The 16458-nt window shown below is 40.7% G+C and overlaps 1 protein-coding gene across 3 annotated transcripts in view; it reads right to left on the bottom strand.

Moving 5' to 3' along the window:
- HERC3 (HECT and RLD domain containing E3 ubiquitin protein ligase 3) overlaps nt 1-16458 on the bottom strand; it is a 125119-nt gene that overhangs the window by 23110 nt on the left and 85551 nt on the right. For all 3 annotated transcript variants that reach the window (XM_077476495.1, XM_077476494.1, XM_077476493.1), the window contains exon 18: nt 5892-6062. In XM_077476495.1, the coding sequence (XP_077332621.1) occupies nt 5892-6062 (171 nt within the window). The remainder of the gene's footprint in view (nt 1-5891; nt 6063-16458) is intronic.

The raw sequence follows: 16458 nt of genomic DNA, 5'->3' as shown, positions 1-16458 counted from the left end.
AAATACATACATATTCACGTTCTAGCTCTCGTGCCCGCGATTGCACGTGGCCTGCTAGAGCTGTTTAAAGGGCCGACGCACAGCTACAGCGATTCGCGGGTAACCTACCAAACTGTCACAGAATAATGACAGAGGCTGGTCGGCAAGTGGTTAATGAGTGAAATAAGTATTTGATCCCCTATCAATCAGTAAGATTTCTGATTCCCCTGTGTCTTCTATACAGGTAACAAGCTGAGATTAGGAGCAGTCTCTTTAAGGGAGTGCTCCTAATCTCAGCTTGTTACCTGTATAAAAGACGCCTGTCCACAGAAGCAATCAAACTAAAATCTCTCCACCATGGCCAAGACCAAAGAGCTGTCCAAAGATATCAAGGACAAGATTGCAGACCTACACAAGGCTGGACTGGGCTACAAGACCATCGCCAAGCAGCATGGTGAGAGGGTGACAAACAGTGTGATTATTCACAAATGGAAGAAACCCCAAATAACTGTCAATCTTCCTCAGTCTGGGGCTCCATGCAAGACCTCACCTTGTGGAGTTTCAATAATCATGAGAACAGTGAGTAATCAGCCCAGAACTACACAGGAAAATCTTGTCAATGATCTAAAGGCAGCTGGGACCATAGATGCCAAGAAAACAATTGGTAGCACTATGCTGTGAAGGACTAAAATCCTGCAGCGATCGCAAGGCCCCCCTGCTCAAGAAAACACATGTACAGGCCTGTCTGAAGTTTGCTAATGAACGTCTGAACGATTCAGTGGAGAACTGGGTGAAAGTGTTGTGGTCAGATGAGACCAAAATCAAGCTCTTTGGTATTAACTCAACTGGTGTTTGGAGGAGGAGGAGGAATGCTGCCTATGACCCCAAGAACACCATACCCATAGTCAAACAGAGCACATTATGCTTTGGGGGTGTTTTTCTGCTAAGGGGACAGGACAACTTCACTGCATCAAAAGGAACGATTGACGGGGCCATGTACAGTCAAATCTTGGATGAGAACCTCCTTTCCTCAGCAAGGGCATTGAAAATGGGTTGTGGATGGGTATAACAGCATGATAACAGCATAACACAAAACATATGGCCAAGGCAACAAAGGAGTGGCTCATGAAGAAGCACATTGAGGACCTGGATTTTGGCCTAGCCAGTCTCCAGACCTTAATCCCATAGAAAATATGTGGAGGGAGCCTAAGGTTCAAGTTACCAAATGTGAGCCTCAAAACCTTAATGACTTGGAGAGGATCTGCAAAGAGGAGTAAGACAAAATGTCTCCTGAGATGTGTGCAAACCTGGCGGCCAACTACAAGAAACGTCTAACCTCTGTGATTGCCAACAAGGGTTTTGCCATCAAGTACAAAGTCACATTTTGCAAAGGGATCAAATACCTATTTCACTCATTAAAATGCAAGTCAATTTATAAAACTTTTTTGAAAATGCAGTTTTCTGGATTTTTTGGTTGTTATTCTGTCACTCACTGCTAAAATAGACCTACCATTAAAATTATAGACTGATCATTTCTTTGTCAGTGGGAAAACATACAAAATTAGCAGGGGATCAAATATTTTTTTTCCCCTCACTGTAATATTGCAATATGTTTTTTTTTCTTTTTTTTTTACATAAAGTGTTTATTGAAAAAAATAAATTGTACAGCATACAGCAGGAGTACAAGCATCAAGATATGTTGTTACAGCTGAGTACATGAATGAAATGGAGGGTGATCTGACAACATTATAAACAGCATAGCTGGTTGACACAGACTTTATTTTGAACACTGTTCGAGAAATGAAACACAAGCGTTGTAAAAAAAAAAAAAGCTGCAGAAAATCGGACACAGGCAAAATTCAGGCTACCAGTAAAGGAGTCTGCTCTGTATGCAGATTGGCAGAAGTGAGGGATGCTCCCATGAGCTTGTAATAAGGAGAGAACTGAAAGGTGGGATAGTGCCCTCCTCATGCTATTCGACATGGAGGTGGTTAGTGGATCTCAAGAGTACATGCACATGGGGGAGAAAAGGGCTGAGTGAATAAACGGACAAGTGGCATTAGAACTGTTAGAATTAGTCCCGAATGATGGGTTTGGTACTGTTTATATGTATCCAAGTCTTTAAATGGATGTCATCTAGTCCAGAATTTCATATATGAAGACATGGTTTCTCTGCTGATATGCACCAACTCCTCCATATCTACCACCTGATCAATTCTGTGAAACCATTGTTATTACCAGTATCTTGGCGGAGTTCCAGTCTTTTTTAGGCTGTGTTTAACAAATGTATCAGCAGAATGCGCTTGTATTTAGTGGGATGCATGTCAATTTGGTGTAGTAAAAATGCAGCCAGGCTATCAGGGAATTCATATCCAGAAATGTCCCTGATCAGAGATTGGATGTTGTCCAATAGAGGCGAATTTTAGAGCAGGACCACCATATATAGTAAGGTGTCCTCTGGAAGATAGCACCAGCACCCATTTTAGACGGTAGGGGTGGCACATGGATGCACATCCATGCATGGTACCATCTACAACTAAGCTTGTAGCTCGTCTCTCGAATGTTTACATTCATAAAGCCTCTGAGGAGGTTCACGTTCATGAGTGACCTATCCTCCTTTGAAAGTGGTAACGCTAGATACGCCTTTCTCAACCTTTTCAACACAGAGGAACCCTTGAAATAGTTCTCCAGTCTCAGGGAACCCCTGCTAAAAAATTTAAAATCTACAACTCATGATACATTAGTGTGATGGTCAGTGGGAAGAATGGTCCTTACACTTGTGGTCATTGGGAAGAATTACCTTCTTACAGATAGTTAAAAAGATCAATGATGTCAGTGGGAACTTATTCCGAGAGGCAGAAATGGCCCAATGCTGAAGGAACACCTAGCAACCTCTGGAGGAACCCTAGGGTTCCGCGGAAACCCTGGTTGAGAATCACTGCGCTAGATCGTTAGTCCAAACCTCCACAGCTCTGTCTTCATTGGGTTTATGGATGTGAAAAAGAATAGAGTATATCTTTGAGATGTCGCTGAGGGCAGTTTGAGTGGCATGGTTTTTCAAATTCTGTCAGGCGCCTGAGATGGTGTGGGCATTTCGTAGGGTCACTCAAAAAAATGTCTGTTTTGAGGTAGGTCCAAAAGGGAAAGGATACATTCCAGTTAATGTCCAAAAAGGATTGATATGTACGAAAATTATTCTGTTTGTAAAATGTGAGTGCATGGAGTAAGGGCTTATTGAGTAACTACCACGCATGCAAAAACAAACAATCTCAAGTCGCCTTGGGAAAAGTCTGTGTTGTGACGAATCGCAGAACACTGAATATTATATACAGAAAGATACAGTGTTTTTTGGTGGGTATAATATATACAGTGACTACAAGTAGTATTCAACCCCCTGCAGATTTAGCAGGTTTGATAAGATGCAAATAAGTTAGAGCCTTCAAACTTTAAACAAGAGCAGGATTTATTAACAGATGCATAAATCTTACAAACCAAAAAGTTATGTTGCTCAGTTAAATTTTAATAAATTTTAAACATAAAAGTGTGGGTCAATTATTATTCAACCCCTAGGTTTAATATTTTGTGGAATAACCCTTGTTTGCAATTACAGCTAATAATCGTCTTTTATAAGACCTGATCAGGCCGGCACAGGTCTCTGGAGTTATCTTGGCCCACTCCTCCATGCAGATCTTCTCCAAGTTATCTAGGTTCTTTGGGTGTCTCATGTGGACTTTAATCTTGAGCTCCTTCCACAAGTTTTCAATTGGGTTAAGGTCAGGAGACTGACTAGGCCACTGCAACACCTTGATTTTTTCCCTCTTGAACCAGGCCTTGGTTTTCTTGGCTGTGTGCTTTGGGTCGTTGTCTTGTTGGAAGATGAAATGACGACCCATCTTAAGGTCCTTGATGGAGGAGCGGAGGTTTTTGGCCAAAATCTCCAGGTAGGCCATGCTATCCATCTTCCCATGGATGCGGACCAGATGGCCAGGCCCCTTGGCTGAGAAGCAGCCCCACAGCATGATGCTGCCACCACCATGCTTGACTGTAGGGATGGTATTGTTTGGGTCATATGCAGTGCCATCCAGTCTCCAAACGTCACGTGTGTGGTTGGCACCAAAGATCTCGATCTTGGTCTCATCAGACCAGAGAACCTTGAACCAGTCTGTCTCAGAGTCCTCCAAGTGATCATGAGCAAACTGTAGACGAGCCTTGACATGACGCTTTGAAAGTAAAGGTACCTTACGGACTCGTCTGGAACGGAGACCATTGCGGTGGAGTACGTTACTTATGGTATTGACTGAAACCAATGTCCCCACTGCCATGAGATCTTCCCGGAGCTCCTTCCTTGTTGTCCTTGGGTTAGCCTTGACTCTTCGGACAAGCCTGGCCTCGGCACGGGAGGAAACTTTCAAAGGCTGTCCAGCCCGTGGAAGGCTAACAGTAGTTCCATAAGCCTTCCACTTCCGGATGATGCTCCCAACAGTGGAGACAGGTAGGCCCAACTCCTTGGAAAGGGTTTTGTACCCCTTGCCAGCCTTGTGACCCTCCACGATCTTGTCTCTGATGGCCTTGGAATGCTCCTTTGTCTTTCCCATGTTGACCATGTATGAGTGCTGTTCACAAGTTTGGGGAGGGTCTTAAATAGTCAGAAAAGGCTGGAAAAACAGATAATTAATCCAAACATGTGAAGCTCATTGTTCTTTGTGCCTGAACTACTTCTTAATACTTTAGGGGAACCAAACAGAATTCTGTTGAATTGAGGGGTTGAATAATAAAATTGACCCTCTGAATAAACTTTTCACTATTTAAAAAAAAAAATTAAACAAAGAAATAACATTCTTTTTTGCTGCAGTGCATTTCACACTTCCAGGCTGATCTACAGTCCAAATGTCACAATGCCAAGTTAATTCCGAATGTGTAAACCTGCTAAATCTGCAGGGGGTTGAATACTACTTGTAGGCACTGTATATATATATATATATATATGATGTATGTATGTATGTATGTATGTATGTATGTATGTATATATATATATATATATATATATATACACATATACACACACACACACGCACATACGCACAAACATACATGTATATACACATATCTTAGGGGGGAGGGGGAAAAAAACTGTTTCCCTTACATAATTTTTGAAAATTAAGAGACATACTAGTATTCAGGGGGGCTAAAACATGGAGCTTGATAATGGTGCACTAGATCCAGTGCATGAAAGTCATACACAGGAGTGAAGAGGTGGTCAAGAGGTTAATATGTAGATCATACACAATGGGAGAATGGAGATGGAAGGTCAATGTATAGATGTGCAGAAAGGGACGTGAAGGGTTAATACACAGGTCACATAGAGCGACAGTGTGCAAATCAAATGTACAGGAGAGGCGGTGGGTGAAAGGGTTAAAAAAAACAATATGTAATTGCTGTGACTGGTCTCCCTGACAAATTGCAGCAAAACAATAATTTCAGAGCCACTTGGATCAGCTCTGAACACCATATCTGTGAATAGAGCCACTCAAGGACGGCTCAGCTCACAGATATTAACCAGCACAACACTTGAAGTTGCTTTGTCCAGAACCATCTAAAATTGGAACTTGGCAAATAGCCATTTGGTACTTCACCATTTAAAAGTCATACTGTGGTAGTGAAGTGGTTTAAACTGGTACGCAAGGGCCTGAGCTAGAAAAGATCATTGGAGCAAACAAGAAAGAGTGCTATTCACCCTTTAGAGCTTCAGACCCTTCAAGGTGCACTTGAAAAACAGCACCCCTGAAATTCACTGGTCACTACAGGCAACAACTCAACAATTCTTATTTTCTATTTTTCAAAAGAAAAAAAAAGGTATTGTTAATATTTGACTTTTTATGGTTCTGTTAAGATGTCTTTGTGAGTTTTCATACCTTCAAAGGCTTCTTCAAATCTAGGTCAGAGTGGATACTCAGCTCCCTCAGGGCATCAGCCACCAAGCTGGTTCTCCTCACATGTAGCACCAGGAAGGGGTTTTTGGCCAGAACGGGCTCCATAGACAGCAGCGTGAATACATTTTGTAGGTTAGCTCCGTTCACTGCCACCTATGTATACAGACAAAACTATGGTTTCTTTCCAGAATATACAAGTTATAATTTTTGCAAATTTTCATCTTTAACTATAGCTAAAATAGATATATGAATTTAATTTAAAAAAAAAAAAAAAAAAAATTATATATGTATGAATAAAATTACACACACATACACCCATACATATACACACAGCGCTATCAAGGTGACCCTTATACCTTAGATATATACTGGTGAACTAATAAAGACCTGCTGGCAGCTGTACAAAGGTGCTACACCTCACTAAATAAACAAAAATATAATCAAAGCGCCTACAGGATAAATATATAAATCAAGCAATTGATGCAACTTTACAATAATGCTTACAACTGATAAGATAAATAATAATTGATGAAAATATACAAAGATGGTCAATAATTAAAGTGATAAGTGCTCCAAATAAAGTGTAAATGTGATCCAAAAAAGATGACTGGTGCTGCGTGCCACTCCCCCTTTTTGACCCCACTCACCATAAATCATAGACCACCAGCTTCACAGTCTGGGGTCAAACAGGCAGTGATCAATCAGATCTGGTATAAGCCAGATGATTGGGTGCAGTAACATCCTCTAAAAATATTCTGGAGCTTGCAGAGTAGGTAACCAAGCTCAAACGATGGAGAGAGAAGAAAAAAGGACTGAAGTACTGTATGACTGTATAAAATCACGCTTCTCACGCGTCACTTACATACGAGTAGTGAAAACAGGCATCTTTCAGGAAATGCTGCTTATCGGCGTGCGTTCTACGGAGGGCGGAAATTACATCAATGTTCCGATGAAACCGGAAGTGCGTCAACGCAGTTCACCCCTCCTCCAGGGCATCATCGAGCACATCATATCCGGTTTCAAAGAAACTAAATTTATATTCAGGGAGCTAGAGGACTCCTCCCGCTACAGCCAATCTAAAGCAACCAATTACTCTAGGTGTCAGCCACCAGTTCACCCGATGTGACATCATATTCTGTTTACCGATAACATACTGGCTTTAAAAAATATATGTACATATGACATAATCCATGATTTCTCAAAAATAAATTACATAAAATTGGGAAATATATATAAAATTAAATGTACATATCGCATCAATCCCTATATAGAAAATAGAATATACATATTGTATCGATCCCAAGAAAGAAATTGGTAGAAAATATACAATTAACTACCAAACAAATTTTTTTTTTCTAAAAATAAGTAAATTAATAAAAAAAATAAAAAAGTGAAAATTAAAAAAATGTTAAAAGAAAATTAATAATATATATTTTTTTTTCACGTTTGTCAACAATAGGAATTTTAATGCTGATGATTTCTTCTCACAAACCAAATGGTAATTTCGACATTAACCAGGATTTCAAACAGTTAAAAGGTGCTTTGGATAAGCAAGTCAGAACCTGGGGGGGATGTTTTTACTCTCGGCAAGTATGTTAAAGACAATATCACCCCCAGGCGTCTGAGATGTGACAATGCCCCCAATGATGGTTTGGTGGGAAAGGATTTGGAGGACGAATGGTTTTCCTTCTTTAATCATCCAGAAAAAAAAATACTAGAGATTTTGATAGCTAGGAAAGAGAGGAAATTAAAGTTATTAGAAGCTAATATTAATGTCATTAAAGCAAAACTTGGTCCCTAAATAGAAACAGGAAAATACAAGGACAAAATGAAGCAACTGCAAGAATTTGTAGGGAAACTTGATAAAGAAACACAAAAGAAGAAAATGAAAAAATATATCAGGGACACTAATGATTATAAAACTAACAAAGTATATAGATGGCAAAAAGTAAGTGATGATCAGGGTACAATGTCAAGAGCCTCAACAGAGGAGAGGGAACTTATCCCAGCCGATCCCAATTCACCCATTAGGAATAATGATGGATATCAGAGGGACCAGAATAGAGGTGAATACCATGAAGAGAGAAGGGATAGAACTCCATTTGAGACTCCACAGTATGGAGTTCCCACCCGCAACAGATATGAAACCCTTAGGAACGAATATCATCCCCCACCTACCAGAGGATCACAGGGCTATAGGGGCCAAAACCATAGGGGTGAGTAAAGTGTTCCTAAGAATATACACTTCTTAGGAACAATTTCGTTTTCAAACATAAAATAGAAAATATTCATTTTGTTGAGGTTTTCAAATCTCTGGTGGAGCAAGATTTAAATAATCTAAGGCCGCGTACACACGGGCGGATTGTCTGTCCAACTTAGTCCGCTGAACAGTGTTTCAGCGGACAATCCGCTCGTGTGTGGGCTTCAGCGGACTTTTTCAGCGGACAGTCTGACGAACAAAGTCTTACGGAATTTCCGTAAGACAGTCCGTTCAAACTTGGTTTTGTCCGTCCAAACTTGGTTTCAGCGGACAGTCCGCTCGTGTGTAGGCAAGTTGGACGAACTAAGTATGGCGCATGCTCAGAAAGGGTTTACACGGCCGAAGGTTGCATTGCAGTGTATAGGACGTCGTGTTTCTAGTCCCGTCGTACGTGCTGTACACGTCATCACGCACGCTTTCAGCGGACTGTCTGCTCATTGTGTGTGGTCAAGTCCGTTCATGCAAATTTTGAACGGACTGTCTGTCGGATTGTCTGCCGAACTTAGTTGGGCAGACAATCCGCCCGTGTGTACGCGGCCTAAGTGTCCATTTCAGTGGACACAAAAAAAGATATTGAGAGAGGCTTAGAAAAACATAGTGATCAGATCGGCTGATAAAGGGGGTGGTCTGGTCATTCTTAATAAGAGTGATTATCTAGAGGAATTGGGTAGGCTTGTGGGTGATGTGGAATCCTATGAGAAACTCAAGGGGAATACCACCAACAAATTCAAGGCCAAGCTGAAGAATTTGATTAAAAGGTGCACGTAGTGATGGGATACTAAACAAAAAAGAAACGAGATGCCTCATACCTGATGCAAACAGATTTCCGGTTATTTACTAATTACCCAAGGTACACAAGAATCCACATAGAACCCCAGGTAGGCCTATTGTAAGTGGGTTCAACTGACTGTTCTCTGGGCTGGCGGGAGTACCTAGATTGTTTTTTACAACCCCTCACACAAAAAAGTGTCTGGCGTATTTGAAAGATAGCAAAGATCTTATAGAACTTTATTAAACCCATTAACAGTTGATGATAATTGTATTTTGGCCAGTGTGGATGTCAATTCAGTCTATACGAACATCCAACAACACCATGCCTTAGAAGTAGTGGAATGGGCCTTGAGGAAAACCAACATTAAATCTAGACAGAGGGAGTTCCTTTTACAGGCCCTAGATCTAGGAATGTGCCATAATTTTTCTCTTTTTGAGTAGGTGGGAGAAAGAAGCCATTTTTGATAAAAATATACCGGAACAGAGATTTTACAAACATTATATAGATGACATCATAATAGTTTGGGAAGGATCACAGAAATCTTTTTGTCCATTCCTTGAAGGAATGGAGGATAATTCCTATGGCATTTCCTTATGATTACGAGGCAGCAAATTTTCTTGATTTGGTCATCTATAAAAAGCGAATGGGAGACTGTTAACCTGCACCCTTTTCAAAGATGTCGACAGAAACGGATACATCCCGACGAGGAGTTGCCACCATCCAAGATGGTTGGGTGCTATCCCAAAGGGACAAATATTAAGGGTGACAAGGAACCATAATAAAATCGAGGACTATGATGTGCAGGCAGGATTAATTTTGGAAAGATTTCATGAAAGGGGGTATGACCGTTAAGAACTAAAGAAAACTAAAGAACTAGTAAGAGGTATGGATAGAGAATCTCTGTTCCAGAAAAAAAGAAAAGAAGAGAGACTATGGGGTAGCTTTTCTGACAGGCTACGCGAGACAGTATAAACAGTTTGAAGGTATAGTTAGAAAGCACTGGCACTTGCTTCTCAAGGATAGAGATTTGAAATATATTCTGCCAGCTAAACCATTATTCATTTATACCACACCACCTACACTCCGTTTGAAGCTTGCACATGTCATCAATCCCCCTAGAAAGCAGTTCACCTTTTTGGATCAAATTGGCTTTTTTTTAGCTGCGGGAAGTGTGTTATATGTAGAACTTCAAAACATAGGAAAAGGAAGACCACTAATTTTGCCTCTCACTCCCAGGATAGATCCTATGATATTAGGAAGTTTATTACCTGTGGGACCACACGTCACCCATTTGTTGTTGCACCATTGTGGTCTTCAATATGTGGGCAGGACCACAAGAGAGTTAGGAGTCAGGCTGAGAGAGCATGTAAATAAAATAAAGGGTTTAAAACATCACAGCCTGTCCAATCATTTCAGATTGTTTCACAACAGGGATCCAAGTGGTTTCATCAGAATTGACTTTGAATCTGACTTTCTTCAGAATTGATAGGGCAGAGGAACATAGGAGAGGGTCTAACCTCAGGCAGACAATCTCGCAGGCCTATGAACCCCCTTGGCTTAAACATAGAGCTAGATTTGAATTGCTTCCTGAAAAATGTTCTTCAAGATTTAGGCCTTGTAGAATAATAGATGTGTATATTGAATCCACTGGTACTGCATTTAATATTTGAATAACTAGGCTCTCACACATATATTGTATTCTATTTAGTTTTCATATTCTTATTTTATTTTTATTTATTTATTTTTATCTTTATTTTGATTTAATTTTTATTTAGTTTTTTCGTTTTATTTTTATATTTTTTTTATTTTCATTTTTATAATTTTTCTTCTAATATTTTTTAATTTTTACTTTATTTTTTATTTTAAAAAAAATGTGTTCAGTAAGAAATTTTATATTCTCTACCAATTGCCTTCTTGGAATTGAAGCGATATGTACATTTAATTTTATGTATATTTTACAAATTTTATGCAATTTATTTTTTGAGACATCAAGGATTATGTCATATGTACTATTAAACATATCTTTTAAAGCCAGTATGTTATCTGTAAACAGGATGTGCTGTCACATCGGGTGAACTGGTGGCTGACACCTAGAGTAATTGGTTGCTTTAGATTGGGTGTAGTGGGAGGAGTCATCTAGCACCCCGCATATAAATTTGTTTCTTTGAAACCATATGTGATGTGCTTGATGACACCCTGGAGGAGGGGCGAAACACATTGACGCACTTCCGGTTTCATCCAACCATTGACGTCATTTCTGCTTTCCGTGGAACGCATGCAGACCAGCTGCGTTTCTTGGTTGTACTAATGCCTGTTTTCACTACTTGTATGTAAGCGATGCCTGAGAAGCGTGATTTTATAAAATCATACAGTACGTCACTATCGGTCCTTTTTTCTTCTCTCCCCATCGTTTGAGCTTGGTTACCTAATTCGCGAGCCCCAGAATATTTTTAGAGGATTTTACTGCACCCTATCATCCGCCTTATACCAGATCTGATTGATCACTGCCTGTTTGACCCCAGACTGCGAAGATGGTGGTCAATGATTTCTGGCGAGTAGGGTCAAAAAGGGGAGTGTGGCAGGAAGCACCAGTCATCTTCTTTGGAGCACATTTACACTTTATTTGGAGCACATTGGAGCACTTGTCACTTTAATTATTGACCACCTTTGTATATTTTCATCAATTATTATTTTTCTTATGTTGTAAGCATTATTGTAATGTTACATCAGTTAGGTTTTGTCACTTGATTTATATATTTATCCTGTACGCGCTGCGATATATTTTTGTTTAAATACATATATGGCTTCAAAGGATAACTAAACCCAAGAACAAAAATAGAATAAGTAACAGTTCTTGGGTAAGGTGGCTGCATTGGTTTTTTTTTTCCCTGGCTAAAAACATTTACAGCAAATGTGTGTTGATGTTACAAGAAATGCAGTGTCCGAACCACTTTCTGTGAGCCTCACAGAAAAACATCTTCCTTCCTTGCCATCTTCTGTACACTACTTATTTCTCTGGACTCTATGTAACAGAGATGAAGAGATATGGAAATGTTTGTAGTCCATGTCTGGGGTGCAGCCTAGGGTGAGAACCATGGCTCCCTCCATAGTTACAATGGAGGAATGACATAGTTACCCAAGGACATGAAGTGTATTATTTGAAGGATTACCAGCTGAAATTAAAGCAAAATAGGCTTGAAAAAAAAAAAAATAATATTATATTATTAATAATAATAAAGCCACCAAATCAAGGACTAGTAATATGCAATGTATTAAATTTTGGGTTTTAGGTGTAGCGCCCTGCTCCTGATGAGCAGATGCTATTTTTTTTATTTTTTTTATTTAATTGTCTGAAGCTGTAGTTTGGCTGTAGTTTGGCTCAATTTCTCTAAAAGTTCTGGTTTCTGTACCAGTCCAGCTGGGTTGCACTGATTCCCACCTGACCGTAGGTGTCGCTGTCACCGTTGGTCAGTGTGGAACAGCAGCAGGCTGGATGCATTGAATGCCACCTCTTGCTTGGAAATGGTTCAGTAGGTGTGGTTTCCCTGCTGTGCATTCTGGGAGAGGGTATATAAAAAAGGTACCGACGCAATTTTTTGGGGTTCGTTTTCCAGGGGTCCGTGATCCCAACCCCAGGGCACTCCTGGCCTGGGGTCTGTCTCGCATGGTCTTGCGCCTCGGGCCGGCTGGCCTGGGGCTTCGCAACTGAGAGTGTAGGCCCAGGAATATCTTGGGGCCTAATGATCCAGGGGTGGTCCTGTGCCATCTCACCCGCGGGGAGAAGCCAAGAAAAGCTGGAGGACTTTTCCAGTGGAGGACCGAGCGCATGGCTGGTGTCTCTGGAGGAGCCTGGAAACTCAGTTTGAGGACGCAACCCGGATCAATATCCTTACAGTATCGCCGGGTCGGCTGAAAGAATCTGGTACTGTATGTTAGTTCTTCCTAAAAACTCTCAAAAATCTCTAAGCTCAATTAACAAGTTCAATTAACTAGTCTGTGGGAGAGACTTTGGCATTTCATCGGCTGCTAGGTCAAGTGAGAGGGGCCTATCCGGTAACTGCTGGATCCAGTCTATGGGGCCGTTTGTCCTCTGGATCTGACTAATACCTCTAACCCGCAATAACTAGGTGCCTGATTTCCACCTTATCCTCTAACCCTCTATTGAAGGACTGTGAACTACTTTCCACAGGACTCCCCTAAGATGAAGAGGCGAGCAGGTGAGGTAACGGTAAGCCCAAACAAAACCAGCAGCTCCTTCAGGGGTTAGTGCTACATAGGTTTAGACCCACTTTATTTCAGTCTAACAGAGAGATATTGGGCAAGAGCTGTGGGTATCCAACTTGCAGTACTGAAACGTACACCGTAAAATATTTAACTTATCCAATAATCTTGTTTAACAGCACATTCTACCATATCCAGAGCAGAGAAAGCTCCCATTGCATCATGGGCAGCAAACCCCTTTTTTTCCTTATTCAAAAAACAACTTGAGTAGCCATTCACAAGTTCTTAATTTTGAATTCTCCCCATATGCTGAACTGCGCAAACCATATGAGTCCAATAGACAATGTTTTTTTTTTTTTTTTTAAGAAAGAATGCCTGTTTTGCATTAGGAATTATATTTTCTTATCAGTCTTCTTAGCAAATGTCCTCAATAAAAAAGACTACTGTAGTCATATGTACGAGACCATAATAACAAACCACACGACCACTTTCATTAGCCCCAGGATACCAAATTGTTGTGGTTTTGTAATACATTGTTCTTATTTGCAATGTAACTGAATACAATTAGAAGAATGTCCAAGTCTATTTTCAAGAAACTGGAAATGCTAGCTAGATTAGCTATTATCACACAGCAGTGAGGGCATTCCTAAGGAACTCTCCGATTGCTTGCTTGTTTGACATGCAGCATCTATAAAGGAAAGCAAGGTAGCTACCAATATAAACTAAATGGGAAACACACACACACACACACACAAGCACTTTAGAACCTCTGTGTAAATCACAGCAATTAGGTTTACTCCCCCCAAACACATACACTTTAATATATAAAGCGCCTTGAAAAAAGTATTCATACCCCTTGACATTTTCCATATTTTGTCATGTTACAACCAAAAACCTAAATGTATTTTATTGGTATTTTATGTGATAGACCAACACAAAGTCGCACATAATTGTGAAGTGGAAGAAAAATGATAAATGGTTTTCAAAAACTTTTTACAAATAAATATGTGAAAAGTGTGGTGTGCATTTGTATTCAGCCCCCCGGAGTCAGTACTTTGTAGAACCTCCTTTCACTGCAATTACAGCTGAAAGTCTTTTTGGGTTTGTCTCTACCGGCTTTGCACATCTAGAGTGACATTTTTGCCCATTCTTCTTTGCAAAATAGCTCAAGCTCTCTCAGATTGGATGGAGAGCGTCTGTGAACAGCAGCTTTCAAGTCTAAACAAAACATTCTCAATTGGATTTAGGCCTGGACTTTGACTGGGTCATTCTAACACATGAACATGCTTTGCTCCAAACCATTCCATTGTCTCTGGCTGTATGTTTAGGGTCGTTGTCCTGCTGGAAGGTGAACCGCCGCCCCAGTCTCAAGTTTTTTTGCAGACTCTAATGCCCTGTACACATGACTGGACTTTCCGGCAAAAAAAGCCTGACAGAATCATACTGTTGGACATTTCGATCGTGTGGGGGCTTCATAAGACTTTTTCTTTCTAAAATTCTGATGGACCTAGAAATAGAACATGTTTAAAATCTTTCCGCCGGAACCAGTTCCCATCGAGAAAACCGCTAGTCTGTATGCTGTTCCCACGGACCAAAAATGACGCAAGGGCAGCTATTGGCTACTGGCTATTGAACTTCCTTTTTTCTAGTCCCGTCGTACATCATCGCATTCTAAGCAATCGGACTTTGGTGTGATCGTGTGTAGGCAAGTCCATTTCGGCGGAACTCCGTGGAAAAGTCCACGGCAGAAGATATTTTCTTCTAAGATTTCCCTGTATTTGGCTCCATCCTTCTTCCCATAAACTCTGACCAGCTTCCCTGTGCCTGCTGAAGAAAAGCATCCTCACAACATGATGCTGTCACCACCATGTTTCACGGTGGGGATGATGTGTTCAGGGTGTTGTGCAGTGTTAGTTTTCCACCACATATCATTTTGCTTTAAGGCCCAAGTTAAATTTTGGCCTCATCTGACCAGAGCACCTTCTTCCACATGTTTGCTGTGTCCCCCACATTCTCGCAAGCTGCAAATGGGACTTCTTATGGCTTTCTTTCAAAAATAGCTTTCTTCTTGCCACTCTTCCATAAAGGCCAGATTTGTGGAGTGCACAACTTAGCCCTTGAACACACGGTCGGAGAATCCGTCGGAATGTGTCCTATCGGACCGTTTTGTCGGATAATCTGACTGTGTGCAGTATGCATCGGACTGTTTCCGTCGGAATATCCGTCGGACCAAATTTTCCAACTTGCTGGAAATATTTTCCGACAAACTAGTCCTATCGGACATACTCCGATCATGTGTAGAGAATTCCGATCAGACAAAGTGCCACGCATGCTCAGATCAAATTCCTAGACCAAAGATATTGGCTACTAGCCTGAACGTAGTCCCGTCGTAACAAAATAACGTCATCACGTTCTGAACGATCGGATTTTCCGACAACTTCGTCCGACCGTGTGTATGCAACAGTTTCGGACAAGATCCGTCGGACAAAATCCGTTGGACAGAATCCGTCGGATTTGGTTGTCGGAATCTCCGACCGTGTGTACAAGGGCTAACCGTTGTCCTGTGGACAGATTCTCCCACCTGAGCTGGGGATCTCTGCAGCTCCTCCAGAGTTACCATGGGCCTCTTGGCTGCTTCTCTGATTAATGCTCTCCTTGCCCCGACCTTTCAGTTTAGGTGGACTGCCATGTCTTGGTAGGTTTGCAGTTGTGCCATACTCTTTCCATTTTCGGATGATGGATTGAACAATGCTCAGTGAGATGTTTAAAGCTTGGGATATTTTCTTTATAACCTAACCCTTCTTTAAACTTCTCCACAACTTTATCCCTGACCTGTCTGGTGTGTTCTTTGGCCTTCATGATGCTGTTTATTCACTAAGGTTCTCTAAAACCAACCTCAGAGGGCTTCACAGAACATCTGTATTTATACTGAGATTAAATTACACACAGGTGGACTCGATTTACTAATTAGGTGACTTCTGAAGCCAATTGTTTACACTAGATTTCAGTTAGGGGTATCAGAATAAAGGGGCGTAATACAAATGCACACCACCACTTTTCATATAATTATTTGTAAAAAAAAAACATTGAAAAACATCTATAATTTTCCTTCCGCTTCACAATTGTGTGCACGGTGTGTTGGTCTATCACATAAAATCCCAATAAAATACATTTAGGTTTTTGGTTGTAACATGACAAAATATTTTTCAAGGCACTGTATACATACTGTACATACACTCACTGGCCACTTTATTAGGTACACCTTACTAGTCCCTGGTTGGACCCACTTTTGCCCT

This window comes from Lithobates pipiens, unplaced genomic scaffold (genome assembly GCF_037356315.1).
Source record: "Lithobates pipiens isolate NorthernLeopardFrog02 unplaced genomic scaffold, aLitPip1_a1.2 Scaffold_13, whole genome shotgun sequence".
In the NCBI taxonomy this organism is placed as follows: domain Eukaryota; kingdom Metazoa; phylum Chordata; class Amphibia; order Anura; family Ranidae; genus Lithobates; species Lithobates pipiens.
This window is presented reverse-complemented; position numbering and strand designations above follow the sequence as displayed.